The sequence below is a fragment of the Gopherus evgoodei genome, chromosome 1 (assembly GCF_007399415.2).
Source record: "Gopherus evgoodei ecotype Sinaloan lineage chromosome 1, rGopEvg1_v1.p, whole genome shotgun sequence".
Classification (NCBI taxonomy): Eukaryota; Metazoa; Chordata; order Testudines; family Testudinidae; genus Gopherus; species Gopherus evgoodei.
Genome location: NC_044322.1, coordinates 2,255,643 through 2,271,595, shown reverse-complemented (window position 1 = coordinate 2,271,595; position 15,953 = coordinate 2,255,643). Strand labels below are relative to the sequence as shown.

Here is a 15,953-nt window from a genome sequence, read left to right as displayed (position 1 = left end):
GTCTAGGGATACTTAATCTCACTTCAACGCAGGGGGATGGACTAGATCAGGGTTTCTCAACCCCTAGGTCATGACTTAAAACTGGGTTACAGGGTGTGTCAAAGGGTCATGTGGGAGGCCTTGGGGAGTGTTGCAGACCCCCCCCACACACACACACACACCAGCGGCTCCTGCAGCTCTGGTCCTGCAGGGCTCAGCACGCTCTGGGCATTGCAACAAGGTGCACTGGGTCCTGGTGCCACTCAGGTTTGGCCCAGCCACCCCTCCATTATGATGACGCAGGGCCAACTGGGCTAAATATGAATGAGTGGCACTTGTCGGGGGGCTGGGCCGGGCCAAAGCTGAGTGGCACGGCAACCCCAGAGACTGTGATGCCTAGAGCGGGGAGCGCAGCCCCATGGGACAGGAGCTGCCATGCGCATGGTGTATTTATCCAGTACATGTTTGTCATAAACAGATAACTAAGGGTTAATGTCTCTTTCACCTGGAAAGAAGTAACCTGAAACACCTGACCAGAGGACCAATCAGGAAACAAGACTTTTTCAAATCTGGGTGGAGGGAAGTTTGTGTGTGAGTCCTTTGTTCTTGGTCTTGTGCCTGTCTCTCTCTCTCAGCTATGGGAGGATTTCTGTCTCTTGCTTTCTAATCTTCTGTTTCCAAGTTGTAAGTACAAATATAATAAGGCAGTAAGGTTTATATAGTTTTCTTTTGTATTTACATGTATGTAGTTGCTGGAATGTTTTGAATTGTATTCTTTTTGAATAAGACTGTTTATTCATATTTCTTTTAAGCAATTGACCCTGTATTTGTCACCTTAATACAGAGAGACCATTTTTATGTACTTTTTCTTTCTTTTTATATAAAGCTTTCTTTTTAAGACCTGTTGGAGTTTTTCTTTAGTGGGGAACTCCAGGGAATTGAGTCTGTGCTCACCAGGGAATTGGTGAGAGGAAGAAGTCAGGGGGAAATCTGTGTGTGTTAGATTTACTAGCCTGACTTTGCATTCCCTCTGGATGAAGGAGGGGGGTGGGGGAGAGATTGGCTCTGTCTCCTTGTGTTTCCAGGACTGGAAATAGAGAGGGTGGAGTCCCTCTGTTTAGATTCACGGAGCTTGCTTCTGTGTATCTCTCCAGGAACCCGGGGGGGGAACACCTGGAAGGGAAATGGTTTATTCCCCTTTGTTGTAAGACTCAAGGAATTTGGGTCTTGGGGTCCCCAGGGAAGGTTTTTGGGGGGACCAGAGTGCCCCAAAACACTCTAATTTTTTGGGTGGTGGCAGCATTACCAGGTCCAAGCTGGTAACTAAGCTTGGAGGTTTTCATGCTAACACCCATATTTTGGATGCTAAGGTCCAAATCTGGGAATATGTTATGACTGTTACATTCAGGTGTACGTTCTATATCGTGGGTAAAAAATACTTAGTAAGCCAGATTCTTTTTGTACTGTGGCTATTTAGTGGGTGGCGACAGGCCATTTTACAAATGGCTCCTGAGCCCACAAAGGTTGCGAATCACTGGACTAGATGACTTCTGCCAGCCCTATGTTTCTCTGATTCGGTGGTTGGAAGTCCCTGAACATCGGGCGTGTCAGTCTCTAGAGCACGTTATAATTTTTAATCGTAACAGAAAACATGTGCCCCTAGTTAAAGGCATCAAATTGTAATGTGATGACAAATTGACCCCAGCACAAACACCGCTCGCTTCTGTGGTAAAAAAAAAAAGAGAGAGAGAGAGATCCTTTTAGCCTTGGGAGAAATTCCCTAAGCTGGGAAGGAGACTAGGAATTCAGATCTGTCCAGGGTTTGCGTGAGAGTGTACAGTTGCTGACGCGGGGGAACATACTGCCTTTTTTCTGCTCGAGACGACAGCAAAAGTCTTATGAAGTGTTGAAGTGTGTTATGCACGGTTTTGTAGCAATATAATGGGGGAAAGGAATGCACAGGCCATGGAGGGTGTCCAGCCATGGCCTTTATTGCCAGCGAACCTTGCTTTTGTTGGCCGATAGTTTGAGATTTCAACACAGATTTTCAGCTTCCCAAGGTAACATCTCATCTGGGCGCTACCCTGGTCTAACCAGGGTGTTGCCCGGTGTTAACCCTGCCTGCAGGGGGCTGTGCCCACCTGGCAGGGTTGCTCCTCCAGAGCCCGCTTTGTGAAACCTGAATCTGCCAAGTCACCCGCTCAGCTGTTTGTTTAGGTCCTTCCGAGAAGATTAGGAAACTCGGTGGGAGGCAGCTTATGCTGCTCTTCCCATGTGTGTGTGCAGTGGGGATGATGGTGTTCCTTATACACTCCTGATCCTTCCGCCTTGCTCCTCATCTACCTCTCTCTTTTACACCCCTCATCCCCTCCTAGGGAGGAGAACTCAGGACCAAAGGCGTTCAGAATCGTGTCTCCTTATTCCTGAGAGCTCAGCGGAGTCTTAGGGTATGTCTACACTATCGGCGGGAGTGATCGATCTATCAGGGATCGATGTATCGTGTCTCATCTGGACGCGATACATCAATCCCTGAACACGCTCCCCATCGACTCGGGAACTCCACCAGAGCGAGAAGCGGGAGCGGCAGCCGTCGATCCCGCACCGCGAGGACGCGAAGTTAGTGATTCTAAGTCGATCTAAGATACGTCGACTTCAGCTGCACTATTCCCGTAGCTGAAGTTGTGTATCTTAGATCAATCCCCCTCATTAGTGTAGACCAGTCCTAGTAACGGAGCTTCTGCCACGACCTCTGGCAACACCCAAGTGGCCGTACCCTCTGGGGACACCCCAAGCCACAGCGAGGCCGTGCCTGCCCAGATCTTTCTGCAAACGTAGCCTTACGAAGAAATGCCCTTGGTCTGCATTCGGGCCCCGGCCGTGCTTGTGGTCCATGAACGTCTTTGTCCTGTCGTGCCCATCACCGTAGTATCTAGCAGGCAGCCTCTGAAGGGTGCACTTGAGGCCTGCCAAAAGACCTAAAGCCTTTGGCTTCAGTTCCTCCGGTTAGAGGGGTCTAGAGATCCACTCCTAAGGTCTGCAGAACTCCAGCCTTGCTGGCAGTGCTCTTCGAGCTCCGGTGAGCGCTCAGCCAGACTTGGGGGACGTGCATTACCCCTGGCTCAACACCAAGAGGCATTGTCCTCTGGGCTGGCTGTGGAGCACGTTCCGTATGGGCACCACCGATGAGCGTGCTGCCAGCAGGGACCTGCTCTCACCAGTGCTACTTCCTCTCCCTATCCAGGAAGTGGTTCTGCAGATGGGGAAGCTGGAGTTGCACCTCGGAACCAGATAGGATGCATAGGGGGCTGCTGCTCAGTTTGCTTAAAGGTCTCTCCTGCCTTTCTCTGCCCCCTGCCTACATGAGCATTCCAAGGCATTTTGCAAATGCTGATGCTTCAGCCTCGCAGCTTCCTTCTGAGGTAGAACGTCTCGTCATCCCTTCTCAGCCCATCGGAACACAACGGCTCAGGAAGGTTAAAGGTCTTGCCCAAGGTCCCCCAGAGCCAGAGTTTGAATCCAGATCTCCCGACAGCCAGTCTCCCACGCTCACCGCCGGACACACGCTCGCTTCTCTTCCAGCGATGCTCGCCCAGTGCTAGCTGGCTGCCGTTCACGCGATGCACCAGGTGGTGGCGCTATGACATGGGGAAAGGGGCAGCTAGTTAGTCACAGCATCTTTCTCAGATGAAATGTATCTGAACTAAATGGGTCAGGGTTTTCGTTCACACTGGAGCGCGTAGTGGTGGGCGCTGCTGGAGCCTGGGCAGGACCCTCCAGCCAGCTCTGCACTGGGCATTGTCATCACTACACTGATCTGGTTGTGCCCTGGCTGGGAGATGGTCTCGGTCACAGGCTGGCCGGCCCTTTGAGGAAAGCGGGGCTCAGCCCTGCCTGTGGCCGGCGATCTAGGGCTGGAAGGGTCGGGCAGATTTAATGATCAGCACTGACCCCAGCGCAGGGGGAGGAAGTTAAGAGACAGAGCTGAGAACTCAGCAGGCACTGAGGGCCAGGGGCCTGGGCTAGCTGGCTGGGCTCTGAGAGAAAGAGGCTGGTAAGCCTTCAAGGAGCAGCCTGGAAGTTTAGAAAAAGGGATGGGAGGCTGGGTAAGCTCCAGTTCTGAAGGGGAGAGAGCAGAGGTAGGGGGGCTAGAGGCTGTGTTGAGCTGGGCACCTCCTGAAAGAGGAACTGTGCCCCCAGCGAGGGGCTGGGTAGAGAGCCTGTTTTTCAGTAGCAGGATAGTAACAATCCAGTCCGTGAGACAGGATGCCGTTCTGACAGGCCGGCCTCGTGTATTGAGGAGCTCATGGGAGGAGGGAAACTGAGGACAGGCACTGCAGAACCACCCAAGACCAGCAGGGGGCGCTGCAACACTGGCGAGCCCATCCGCAGTCTCTCTCAGCCCTGTCTGGCACGAGCAATGCGAATGTTGTGGGGTTTCTGGTCTATTGCTTGGTGTGTGTTCCTGGGATGACCTTGGTTTTTGATGAGAGGAGCCCCCCCCCCCCCCCCCCGGCTTAGCTAACAGGATCCCAGAAAACCTCCTGACCTGCAGATCTCCCCAGCCAGAACTGGATCAAACTCACGCTCTGACATGTACTATGAGTTGGTCAGCAGGTGGCATCGTATCCTTAGGCTCCTGCAGGCTGGGCCTGCTGGGATGCTGCCTGATGTCCTGGGGCAGGGGTCTGTCCCGTGGGCTGTGCTGGAATGAGAGGCCATCAGGCACTTCCTCTGGCTGGCTCCCAGGAGCCGGGCATTCAGTTCAGCACACAGCCTAGACCGAGCTGCGACTGGCACTGCCATGCCCAGGGGCTCGAGAGGGGGGATGCTGCGATCTTTCTGCCAATCTCGGGTGGCCTCTCCGAGCAGGCACCAGTCAAAGGCTTGGAACCTGGGGCTTGGGCCCATCTCTTGCGACACGCAGGATACTTTGCCGGGGGCAGGAGGGCTAAGCTTGGCTGGAGAGCCCATCGGTGGTGTTGCCACATCCTCCTCCCTTCCCGGCTGTGCCGTTCGCACCGGGGCTGGAACTGCCAGTCTCAGCACTGATTAGAGAGAAGTTGGATCAGCAGCTGCTGACCTGGTAGGAAATTCTGACCATGGGAGTTTCTGGGGGAAAAACCCAGACAAACTCCTCATGCTGGGGAAGGTGGCCCCACATCCTGACGGCAGCGCTGCCCCCTCACTGCACAGTCAGGGCCACCATTGGGCTCTCTTCTTGTCTTCCACCACCCCAAGGGGCTGCAGAGGCAGGTTCCTTCATGGGCCGGAGCAGCAGGCTGGGCCTGCTGCAGGGGACAGAGCTCCAGGCAGGGAAGCAGGAACCAGCTAGTAGCAACGGTTGGAGGGGGAAGGTGCAGAGCTCCCCGCCGGAGGGAAGGGCTGGATGTGCCCACAGCAAGCCCATTTGGGACTCCAAGGAAGTATTCCCATTCAGCCCCACCCCCTCGCACTTAGAAATCCTACTCCTGGGCGCAGCGGCCTCAGGCCAATCTAGTTATTACCCAGCTCCAAGGCACCATTTGCTTGGGGACCCACTGGGCTACTGTCTGACACCCCCCTTACCCCCTCATCGGCCATAGAATCTCACCCAGTTACCCCGGCATTGCGCCTAGTGGCTTGGGTTCAGCTCACGCCCCTTCTAGAGACAGGCGTGAGGTGGAGACTTCGCCTCTTCCAGGGGGACTTTGTTCCCAGGGTGCATTGTCCTGGCTATGAAAAGTCAGTGCCTTATTTCTCATTTGAAATTGCCTGATGTTAACTTCCAGCCATTGGTTCTTGGGGGGCTTCTCTTCGCTGCCTTCGAGAGCCCCAAATGGGATTTTAACATAGGCCACCTCCCAGCGCAGGAGAAGCCGCGACGGATCAGGGCGAAGGCTTTTCGCGCCACTTCACCTTCAAGAGAACTGAGCAGGGAACGATGGACTGGCAGCAAAGGCCACACAAAGCACTGAGGTTCTGGGGTCAGATTCCCGGGGCAGCACCTGGAGCCTGCCCCCTTTGCCAAGCGTCTCTCAGCGGGCGCAGGGCTGCCCAGGGCTGGCAGACGAGCGGCGATTCTCCTTCTTGCAGCTGGAAGGCGCAAGAGAGAGACTTGGCGCTGAATAAAGGCATTTCCTTGGTGTTGTGTGTGGACACTTGGGGTCGGGGACAGGAACGGGAGGCCTGAAAGGGCAGAGCAGGGTTAGGAATGGCCACTAGGGTCTCCTCCAGGTCTCGTATCCCATGTGCTGGGGGCCAATTTCAGTGCTGGTGTAAGAGGGTACAACACCACTGGTGATGCAGAGATTTGTGGAGGTAGGGGGCGAGGTACAACACCACTGCTTATGCAGGAGTTTGCACTGGTGCGGGTACAACACCATTGATTATGTAGCGGTTTGTGGGAGGGTGAGGTACAGCACCCCAAGTTATGCTGGGGATTGCATTTGTGGGAGTACAGCGCTCCTGGTTCTGCAGGGGTTTGCACCATGTGCAGGTGCTTGGGTGTCTGCATGTGTGTCTGAAGTCTTGCAAAAGCGTTGTGCTCATCACTGCTCGTGTTGCAACCGTCTTTGAGCAAGGGCAGGACGGCGCTGGGGAGGTAGTTTGTAATGGGGAAGTAGAAACTCCAACCACTAGAGTTCAGTTTCCAGTTACAGGGCAGCCTGTAATGAGTGAACTAGCAAGGAAAGCTCCACAACGGGGAGGGAAAGAGAGAGCAGGCCAGGCATGGGGCAGTGCAGAGAGAACAAGGGAAGAAACAGGGAACAGGCTGAATAAAGGAGAGACCGGGAGCAGACAGGTTTGGAGCCATCTATCCCCCTCTGTCCACTGCCCGAGGTTCTGGTCCAACATTTGCATCTTCCCAAGTCTTTCCCGAGCTTCACCGCGTGTGTCCTCTGCAGCCCTCCTGCCCAGCCTAGCTTTCCCCTAAGGCGTGAACCAGCAATACAGTCAGCCAAGCTTGTTTCCTTTTGTCTCTCTCTCTGTGTGCAGACACATTTCCCCTCTTCCACAGCAGCCGGCGTCACCACGCTCTGCACTTTCTGCCGTGAAACGTCCCAGGAACTTCTGGCTAGTTATCCTCTGATTCTGGCTGCATTAGTGGGACTCTTTGCCAAGGCCTGTTACAGCATCAGGGGGAGCTGGAAGACCACTCTGCTATGCATCGTTCGCCATCTGGGTGCTGATTCCAGCATATCCCCTGACCAGGAGCCCCCAGATTGTATCTAGCATGTCAATGTGATGGAGGTAGTGCCTTGTATCAGACACACACAAAACCAAAACACAAGAGTTGCCGTGTGTTAACCCTGGTGTCCTGGCCAAACTGCAGTGACATCCGGCTTCTTAACTTACTCCTGCTTTTTCCATTTGTCGTCTTATTCCCTTACTGTTCTGCAGTGTTGCTGCGCAACTGTTCAGTAGCGACAAAACTCAACCCCAGAGGTGGCTGCATTTCAGTGGTGGGTGAAGCAATTCCTAAAAGCTCTGTTTGAGTTTGCAAAGGGCTTTGATGGAAGCTGCTCTGTACATACAGATCTATAAGTAGAGAAATTAGTGTGAGATTAATTTATACTCTGCATTTTTAGGGACCCCTGAGCTCAGCAGAAAGGGGCATGATACACAGGATCAATCTTCCTCCAGCATTTTTGTAGTACTCCTCACATAGGAGTGAGCAAATGGAAGGTCGCTGTGTTCAAACCCGTATGGCCTAGCGGAGCGGTGAACCTGTATCAGAACCATGGACGGGGTCTCCCAGACTCGTGGGTGTGCTAACACTCCCCATGATACCTTCAGGCAGCACACAGCAAGTGCAGCCTGCAGCGTTGCTGCTGGTCACTGAGCTGAGCCTGCTATAAATATCCCCCTAGAAATTCTCAGCACAGGAGCTGTATTTGTCCTCACATTCACCACATGGGAACTGGGGCAGAAAGTGCAGACGCAAACTGAGCTGGAAATAGAGCTGAAGCGTGTAGCGCGCCAGGCAAATGCCTCTAGGATCCTGCAATTCCTGAGTGAGGAATGTTTCCCGGCAGAGATCTGGGGGTCCCTCGAAAAGTTTGGCTGGAGGGAGAGAGCTGAGGAGCTCTGGGATGGCTGAGAGGTGAAACGGGAGCAGTCCACACTGGGGTGCGCAGTCTCTGCCTGTTTAAAGGCCCAAAGGTTTGCTGCAGCAAGAGCAGTTGTGTGATAGGGATTGAGATAACACTGGGGCCACCAGGACCCTGGCATGGGGAGGTCGGAGTGACGTGGCGCTGGGCTTCCCGTTGTCCTGTCCAGGCTGGTGCAGAGCGGCAGATTGCCCAGGGGCTTGGCGCTCGCTGGAAGGGAGCCATGGGGCTGCGGTTTTTTGGGCTGGGGGGAGGAAGCTGTCTGCTCTCCTGCTGCTGACTAGCTCCTGAGCGCATGGGAAACACGCCTCAGCTCGAGGGGTGCAATTGGCTGGACTAAATATACTCGGCTGTGGTTTCCTGGCCCAGACACGCGTTCGGTACCTACTGCCGCTGCACGAGGGCAGCTGCTCGGGACAGTGAGCTGGCATTGTGGGGCTAGTGCCCGGCGTCTCTCCCTGCCGTCTCGCCAGGGGGAAAGTAGGAAGCTGAAATGACTGACTGAGCAAGTTCGACTTCCTGCAGTTTTGAGCTGGCGGCCCGTGCAGCGTCCTGAGCAGCCAGCACTGTGGGCTGAGCCTTTAGGAGAGGCTGAAGCCAGCTGGGCTCTGGGCCGAGCCTTTAGGAGAGGCTGAAGCCAGCTGGGCTCTGAGCTCCTTGATCACCACTAGCAGCAGAGTCTTCCAGGAAGAGCCTGCAGCCCCAGGAAGTGAGGAGAGCGTGCCACTGATCCACCCAGCAGCCCTGACCTCCCACTGTCCACATTCTGTCCCTCACTCTTCTAGACCCTCTCCCAAGCAGCAGGTCCCTGTTCGCTTCTCAAGCGAAATCCCCGGAGGAGTGGTTCCCCCAAGGCAACTGCATCAGAACTGCCCCTTCGGCCCTGTCTCCGTGCAGCCAGGGGGGAATGGAGCAGGGAGGTTGTGATCAGAGCTCAAAGCTCTCATCTCAGACTATAACAGACCCGCCCCCAGGACGCTGAGCGCCTCAGGCCTGGCAGTTATTTTACAAAGCACGGCTGGGGCAGGATCTTCTGCAGCTCGTCAGCGTACGGGAGGTCAGGCCAACGGGATCCAGAGACCCAAACTCCCCCAGGGCCGTATTGCACCATCCCTGTGTTGTCTGCGCACCTTGCGGGCATTAGCAAATGTGTCCTCACAATGCCTGGGCTGCTGATGCCGTCTTTACGATTTCCAGTGTACCGATATGCGAGGCCAAGACAGACTGAGCATGCCTGCCCTGCACGCTAAGCCAGGTTTGAGGCCAAGCCCCACGTCTGTCCGCACACGCTTCAGTCTGACTCAGGTCAGCAAGCAGTCGGGACACCAGTTACTGCTGAGGGCATTCTGCGCCAAAACATTAAAAATCCTGCACCTAAAATTTCTGCGCACAATATTTTAATATTCTGCATAATTCTGCACATTTTATTTGCAAATAAATGTGGAGGCTCCAGCCTGGCACTGGGGGGCACAGGCCACTGGCTGCACAGAGGTCGGAGATCACATTGCAGCTCCTCCCTGGGACACGGACTCAGCGGTGAGGCTGCACCCAACCCTTGCACAGTGCAAGGGCTGGGCCTGCCCCAGAAACACCCCACAGCCCTGCCCCTCTGTGCCAGGTGTGAGCAGACAGGCTTAGCAAGGCAGGATCCAAGTGGGGGGTGATCCAGGTGTGGGGTGAGAGGGTTCTGTGTGGGGCAATCTGGGTGTGGGTGGCTCAGTGGGGGATCCGGGTGTGGGGGTGATCTGGATGCACAGGGGCTTGTTGGGGAGTTCTCGGTACAACGCTAATGGGACTCTGCGGGGGGGCCAGGTGAAGGTGGTTGGGGTTCAGTGTGGGAGTCTGGGTGTAGGGGGGATAGAGCTCGGCAGGGAGGTCTGGGTGTGGGGGACTCAGGGGGAAGTTCCAGATGTTGGGGGAGGGAGGCTCAGTGGGGTGGGGATCCATGTGCAGCTGGTTGGGGCTTAGTAGGGTGGGGATCCAGGGGCATGTTGCTTGGGGTGGTCCAAGGGCAGCTTGTTCGGGGGGTTCTGGATGCAGGGGAGGGAGAAGCTCGGCAGGAGGGTCTTAGTCTGAGGGGTCTGGATGCGTGGGGGTTGGGCAGATGGAGGGGCAGGTCCCTGTACAGGGATCCTTCCCCTTGCCACTGAGGAGTGATGGGTACAGGAAGCACAAGGGATGGAGGGAGTTTGTAGAGCTTCCTACAGCCAGGAGAGAAATCAGGGTGGGTCTGACGTGGCCCCAGATGCCGTGCAGGGGAAGAGGAAGTTCCATCCTCTCCAGCCCAGCTGGGACTAGCTGCTGAGCCTGGCGCAGGGTAAGAGCCACCAGCTGGGTCTTCTCCAGCTCCGCCCCGTACACCAAGATGATTTACCTCTCTGCCAGCTGCCCTGAGCACCCAAAACATACCGCTGGGGAGGGTCGTATGACTGCTCTTGTGGCTTCCCTTTCCTTTCCTTTCCCATCACAAAGTCATTTTTCTGTGGGAAGCAAAGAAATCTGCAGGGAACATAAATTCTGCACGTGTGCAGTGGCGCAGAATTCCCCCACGAATAACAAGTCCTAGGACCCTGCTCATGGGTGGATCAAAGCCCGAGTCCTGCTCTGACTTGGGTGCAAGCCCTGGCACTTTGCAGTGTGGACACAGCCCGAGCTGCAGACCCGACTCTGAGTAGTGCAGTGTTGACGTTAGCACAACCGTGAGACCTGGGTTTCCAGTGCAGTGTAGATGCTCAACATGGTCTTGGACACACCTAGTCCACAAGCCCAGGTTCCACAGACCTGGGTGTACAATGCAGTGTAGACAGACCCTTAGAGACTTGTCCAGACTCTCCCAGGGAGACTGGAGCAGAACCAGGGCTTGAACCTAGATCTCATGATAACCCAAAGACCATCCATCCTTCCCAAATTGTTCCTATGCATCTAGTGACACCCAGCTGCACTGCAATGGCCCTGTCCCAGGGATCCGAGTCAGATTCCCTGCCCCCTGGAGACGTGGTTAGTCTCGGAGCTGGGCCTAGCCCAAGCCAGGCTCCCAGAGGTGAGCAGATAATTACAATGGCGCTGCGTGAGGCAGAGTTATTTGCTAATGCCGAAGCTGATCGGGACCAGCCCAAGGCCGTTCAGCAGCACGGTGCCCAATGCTGGCTGTCAGTGACGGGTGGCCCGCAGGCGTGTCAGCTGGCTGAGCTCCAGCACCGGGATTTAAGAGCCTGTGTGTGCGTTACAGTCCATAGCGGCTCTCGTGAGAGTATTAAAATGACTGAATGCTGTGAGATCACCACAAGGTAGAGGAGGAAGTTTGTACCGCCTGTCAGAGTAAATGCACCTGTCATCCAGAAAGATTCTTAAATGCTTCCTACTCTGTGAGCGAGGATTGCCCCTCCTCTCCCCACTAGAATGCAGCTGCTTCTGGGGTGGGACGTGGCTCTGCTACACAGCAGGCTACAGGACGGGAAGTGCAGGCTAACTTGTCTAACTGAAATGACAGAGGAAATGTAGGGAGGCGGAATGGAATCGTCTGAGCTGCCGTTTGACCAGGACATTGGAGCTAAGCTGCCACCTCTTGCGGGAAATGCACCGGGAGCGTTAATGGCAGCAGGATGCTCGGGATTCTGGGTGCATATCTCCTCTGGGGAAATGACATCTCCAGCCAGCCACAGGTCTTTCCCCCCCTTTGCTGGGGGCTGGGGTGTTACGTGGAAACCCCTTGACTCTCAGTCACCATTTCCTGCTGCACCCGAGCATTGCTTGGGGGCCCTTCATCCAAGTGCCGACCAGACTTGTTCTGACCTAGTGAAGTCACCTGGCTAAAGCCCCAGGGATGGAAACTTCTGCTGGCTAGAGAAACTTCTCAGCTGGTGCTTCTTTTTCCTGGCTGTTGTGAGATCAAGAGCTGAACCATCCCCGATCCTTGGTACAAACCAAGTAGCCTTTTAGATCTAAGCTCTGGCCTTTAGCTCTTAGCAGTGTTGTGCCTTGAGAAGCAGAAATCCCCGAGGGGGCTATTCAAGCACCTGAAATCTTTTGAAAAGCAGCCCGTGCCTTTGGAAAGAGTTGGGTTCTGCTGGTCGCAAGGGCGGAGCCACAGTCCCTGTGCAGTGCAGAGGCTGGGATCAAAGAGCTGCGAGCTCTTGCTGAGTTAATGAGCCCTCAGTTGTTTGTCCTTGCTGCAAGCTTACAGAAAAGTAATGTTTCCGCTGGCAGAGGGGCCAGTATGAAAACAAGGTGGTTTGTGAGCTGCTTTTTCCTGTGTGAAGTTTTACGTAATAGCTTGTAGCTTGCTGCTGTACGGCTCATTGTTATTTCACATGTGGCCCTGGCACTCAGGCGATCCGGCCCCACCCCCCTGCTCTGCGACAGTTCATTTCAAATGAGATCGCATCTTCCTCCCCAGCCCTGCTTCTGGGGGCTCTGCTGCTAGGGCAGGGGTGGGCAAACTTTTTGGCCCAAGGACCACAGCGGGTTGGAAACTGTATGGAGGACTGGAGAGGGAAGGCTGTACCTCCCCAAACAGCCTGGCCCCTGCCCCCTACCTCAGAACCTCCCCTCCATCCAACCCCCCCGTCCCCTATCTCCACCCCTGCCCCCTGACAGCCCCCCAGTTCCCTGCCCTCGCCCAAACCTCTGCCCCATCCAACCGCTCCCTGTTCCCTGGCCCCTGACTGCCCCCCAGGACCCCCTGCCCCATATCCAAGCCCCCCCAGCCTCGGCCCCCTTACCATGCTGCTCAGTACATGTCTGGAGCCGCGCTTCCCAGCCAGAGCCAGACACACTGCCACGCTGCCCTGCATGAGCGTGCAGCCCAGCCGCCCAGAGCACTGCCCGCGGGGGGAGAGGGGACAGCCTTCCGGGCCAGGAGCCGGGCAGGACGGTTCCACGGGCCATATGTAGCCCGCAGGCTGTTCTTTGCCCACCTCTGCGCTAGGGGAATGTATCTTCCTGCCGTAGGCCTGGATTTGGGGAAATTTGGGGATTCCTTGGCGGGGGTGTCCCATTTCAGAGCATCTTCCACTCCCGAGTAACAGGCTTGGGCATGGGCACAGAGAGTGTGGGGCTGGGAAGTAGTGTGACCTACTGGTTAGGGATTGGCAACAGCCAGAGTGGGGCAACCTGGATTTCTGCCACCTGCCTTAGGTAAGCTACGGAACTTCTCCCATAGTGCCTTCCAGTCTTGGAAGGACCCACGAGAGGGCCAAGGAAGTCGTGAGTCCAGTTCAGTCCTGTTCTAGCGGCGGCTTAAATTTGGCCCAGTATCTTTCACGTGATTCTTTTATCTAGTAAAACCAGGACAATATATTAGGGGGATGATGCAGGAGTTAGTGACATCTTAGCCTCCCCTAGAGTGATGGGGAACCAGTCAGAGACCGCCCGAGCAGTCTGAATAGAGAGGAGAGGCCAGGAAAGATCATTACATAGCTGGGTCACTGAGAGAGAATGTGACAAGCCCAAGGTCACACAGGAAGTCTGTGGCAGAGCAGGGGGGTTGAACACGGGTCCCCTGACGCTCCAGCCGGTGCATTAACCACAAGCCCATCCTTCCTCTGGGGGTTTTCCTCCCCAGCGTCACCTGTTTGTGTGTTGAGAGCGGCTGGCAGCACCTACCGCGCTTTCAGTGGGGTCATGGAAACTCTGATGCTGTGATTGGAATGTTCCTACTTCTCAGCAGGCCCCACGGCTTAGAGTTTCTGCCATGCTGCAAACCTCAGAAAGGAGGAAAATCCCCTCCCACTGCTGAGAAGCAGGAATAAAATGCAGCTGTAGCTCCCCCCTTTCCGACTGCCCTGACACAGCCTTCCTGGCCGGCCTGGTCTCCCTCGCTGTCCGCCCTCACGGTGATGGCTGTCCAGAGGCAGGTTCTGAAAGGTGTGAACAGCCCTGTCCTCAGCGCCCAGTCCGACTCTATCCCACGCCCTGCCCGGGCTGCTGACGTGCCTTCATCCATCAGCAAGGCTGAGCCAGGAAAGCCACGCTACCGGAGGCAGGCAGGCTGAAGTGATGACTTGGGGGGAGGGATAGCTCAGTGGTTTGACCATTGGCCTGCTAAACCCAGGAGTTCAATCCTTGAGGGGGCCATTTAGGGATCTAGGACAGAAATCTGTCAGGGATGGTACTTGGTCCTGCTGTGAAGGCAGGGGACTGGACTTGGTGACCTTTCAAGGTCCCTTCCAGCTCTATGAGATAGGGGTCATATCTATATAGTGATATACCTGTTTCCTTTGCCCAGTGTCTTGGGTCTGCATCCCCTGGTTGGCTCTGGGCAGCGTGAGAGGGAGGAGAGAGCTGCTGCTGGATCTTGAGGAGTGTGGGGAGAAAGATGGGAAATGTGTGGGTGGGGAGGGGGAGTTCTCACTGCCCAAGGAGAGACCGCGTCCCTCTGACCTGGCTGCTTCAGGCTTAAACTCACCTCCACCTCTTGGGGAGTTGGGAGGTGCCCTGTGTGCAGGCAGGTCCATGGCTCCCTGAGGTGTCTAAGGGCAGGATGGGCCTTGGGGCTGCTCCAGCTTGTCCGTGTTTCCCGTGGCTGCGCCTTTCAGAGCCTGGACCCCTGTGTTCTGGGGAATGTGGCCAGTTACTTGGGTCTGCAGGCCACCGGTGGAGCTCGAGGGCCCTAGAGCAGTCAGGCTGCAACCTCTCCCCCCCACAGACGATTCTTCATGTGTGCATCAGGGGGACGCAGACCCCCTATGGAGCAGCAATGGCCCCACCCCTTCCTCAGGAGTGGGAAGGAAGAGCCCGCCCCGGCGCTTTGCGCTACTTGTGAAATGCCTTCGGTTCTGCATCCACGCCAGCTCTGCTCCTTGGTGTGGTTTCCTCCTCCGCCCCTACCCAGTGGCAAGCGAGCGGGGCACGGCTCTGGGGGAGGAGCAGCAGCAGCAGCCTGCTTTCTTCTGGTGAACCCACTGCGCCTTGGCTGGGGCTCAATGCCGAGGGAGGCGGGCCGCCTGCAGAGGGGTAGGATCTGGCAGTGGGGGTGCCGGTAACCGGTGGGGAGCATTGTAACATCCATGGGCACCTCCATTAGGATTTGCATTCCTCATTGCAAGGCATGCTGCAGTCACACGACTTCACGGGGGCACGCAAACTCTTCCTCCAAAAGCACAGGCACCAACCCCTGGAGCTAATGGAGAATCTATTTTAGCTGTTGGTAGTATAGGGCCTGTGACACGTGGTTGAGCAGCCTGATTCTTTCCTGCCGAGGCCAATGACCTGCACATAGACACGCACCCACCTGTTGATTAAATAAGTGTTATATCCACTTCACAGGGAGGTTAAATGACTTCCCCGAGGCTACACAATGCGCCAGTGTCAGAGCTGATGTTAACCCTAGGAATGCCTAGCTCACTGGTAGAGCACCCCTCTTTCTGGATCAGCGATCGCAGGTGAAACAGAGCCCTGAGCTCCAGCTCCCGGCACAGCAGCACAGGAAAAATTGTTCTTCACCTATTTGAAAATTGTATTTATTGTACATTGTAAGGCAGCGGGATAATTGGTTGGTGGCGTTGGATCCATACTTGCCCGGTAGGATGGTGACTGTTACAAGAGTCATTGGGTGGATGTCTGGAGAAGATGGCAGAGAATTAGCAGCTGAGGGGGGTGGCTCTGCTTGTTTGTGTGGGCAGCTTTCTGTGCCATTTATGGGAGCTTAGTTGCCACCACTTGGGGGCGCTGTTCTAATGGATGCCAGCTGCACTGTCATGCCTGGGCTCTGCCGAGAGGCCATGCGGGGGGTTGCCGTGCAGCGTGGACCATTTCCAGGGGCTAAGGACCTCGCCTCTGCAGGCTCAGGGCTGGGAGGTCCAGGCCATGGCCTCTCAGAAGCTGGTGGGAGGTCTCTGCTGAGACTCCTGGGAGTGGTATGGGAAGGGAAGGGGGCTGCTCCTC

At 55.7% G+C, this 15,953-nt stretch overlaps 1 protein-coding gene across 6 annotated transcripts in view; it reads left to right on the top strand.

The window, feature by feature from the left end:
• Window positions 1-15,953, top strand: part of PGAP2 (post-GPI attachment to proteins 2) — a 54,369-nt gene that overhangs the window by 19,171 nt on the left and 19,245 nt on the right. Inside the window, exon 5 of one of the 6 annotated variants that reach the window (XM_030555907.1) lies at window positions 6,955-7,501. The exons of the other annotated variants lie outside the window; for them this stretch is intronic. Coding sequence (XP_030411767.1) covers window positions 6,955-7,191 — 237 coding nt within the window. The 3' untranslated portion in view covers window positions 7,192-7,501. Of the gene's footprint in view, window positions 1-6,954; window positions 7,502-15,953 lie in introns of those variants that run through there. 6 annotated transcript variants of the gene reach the window in all.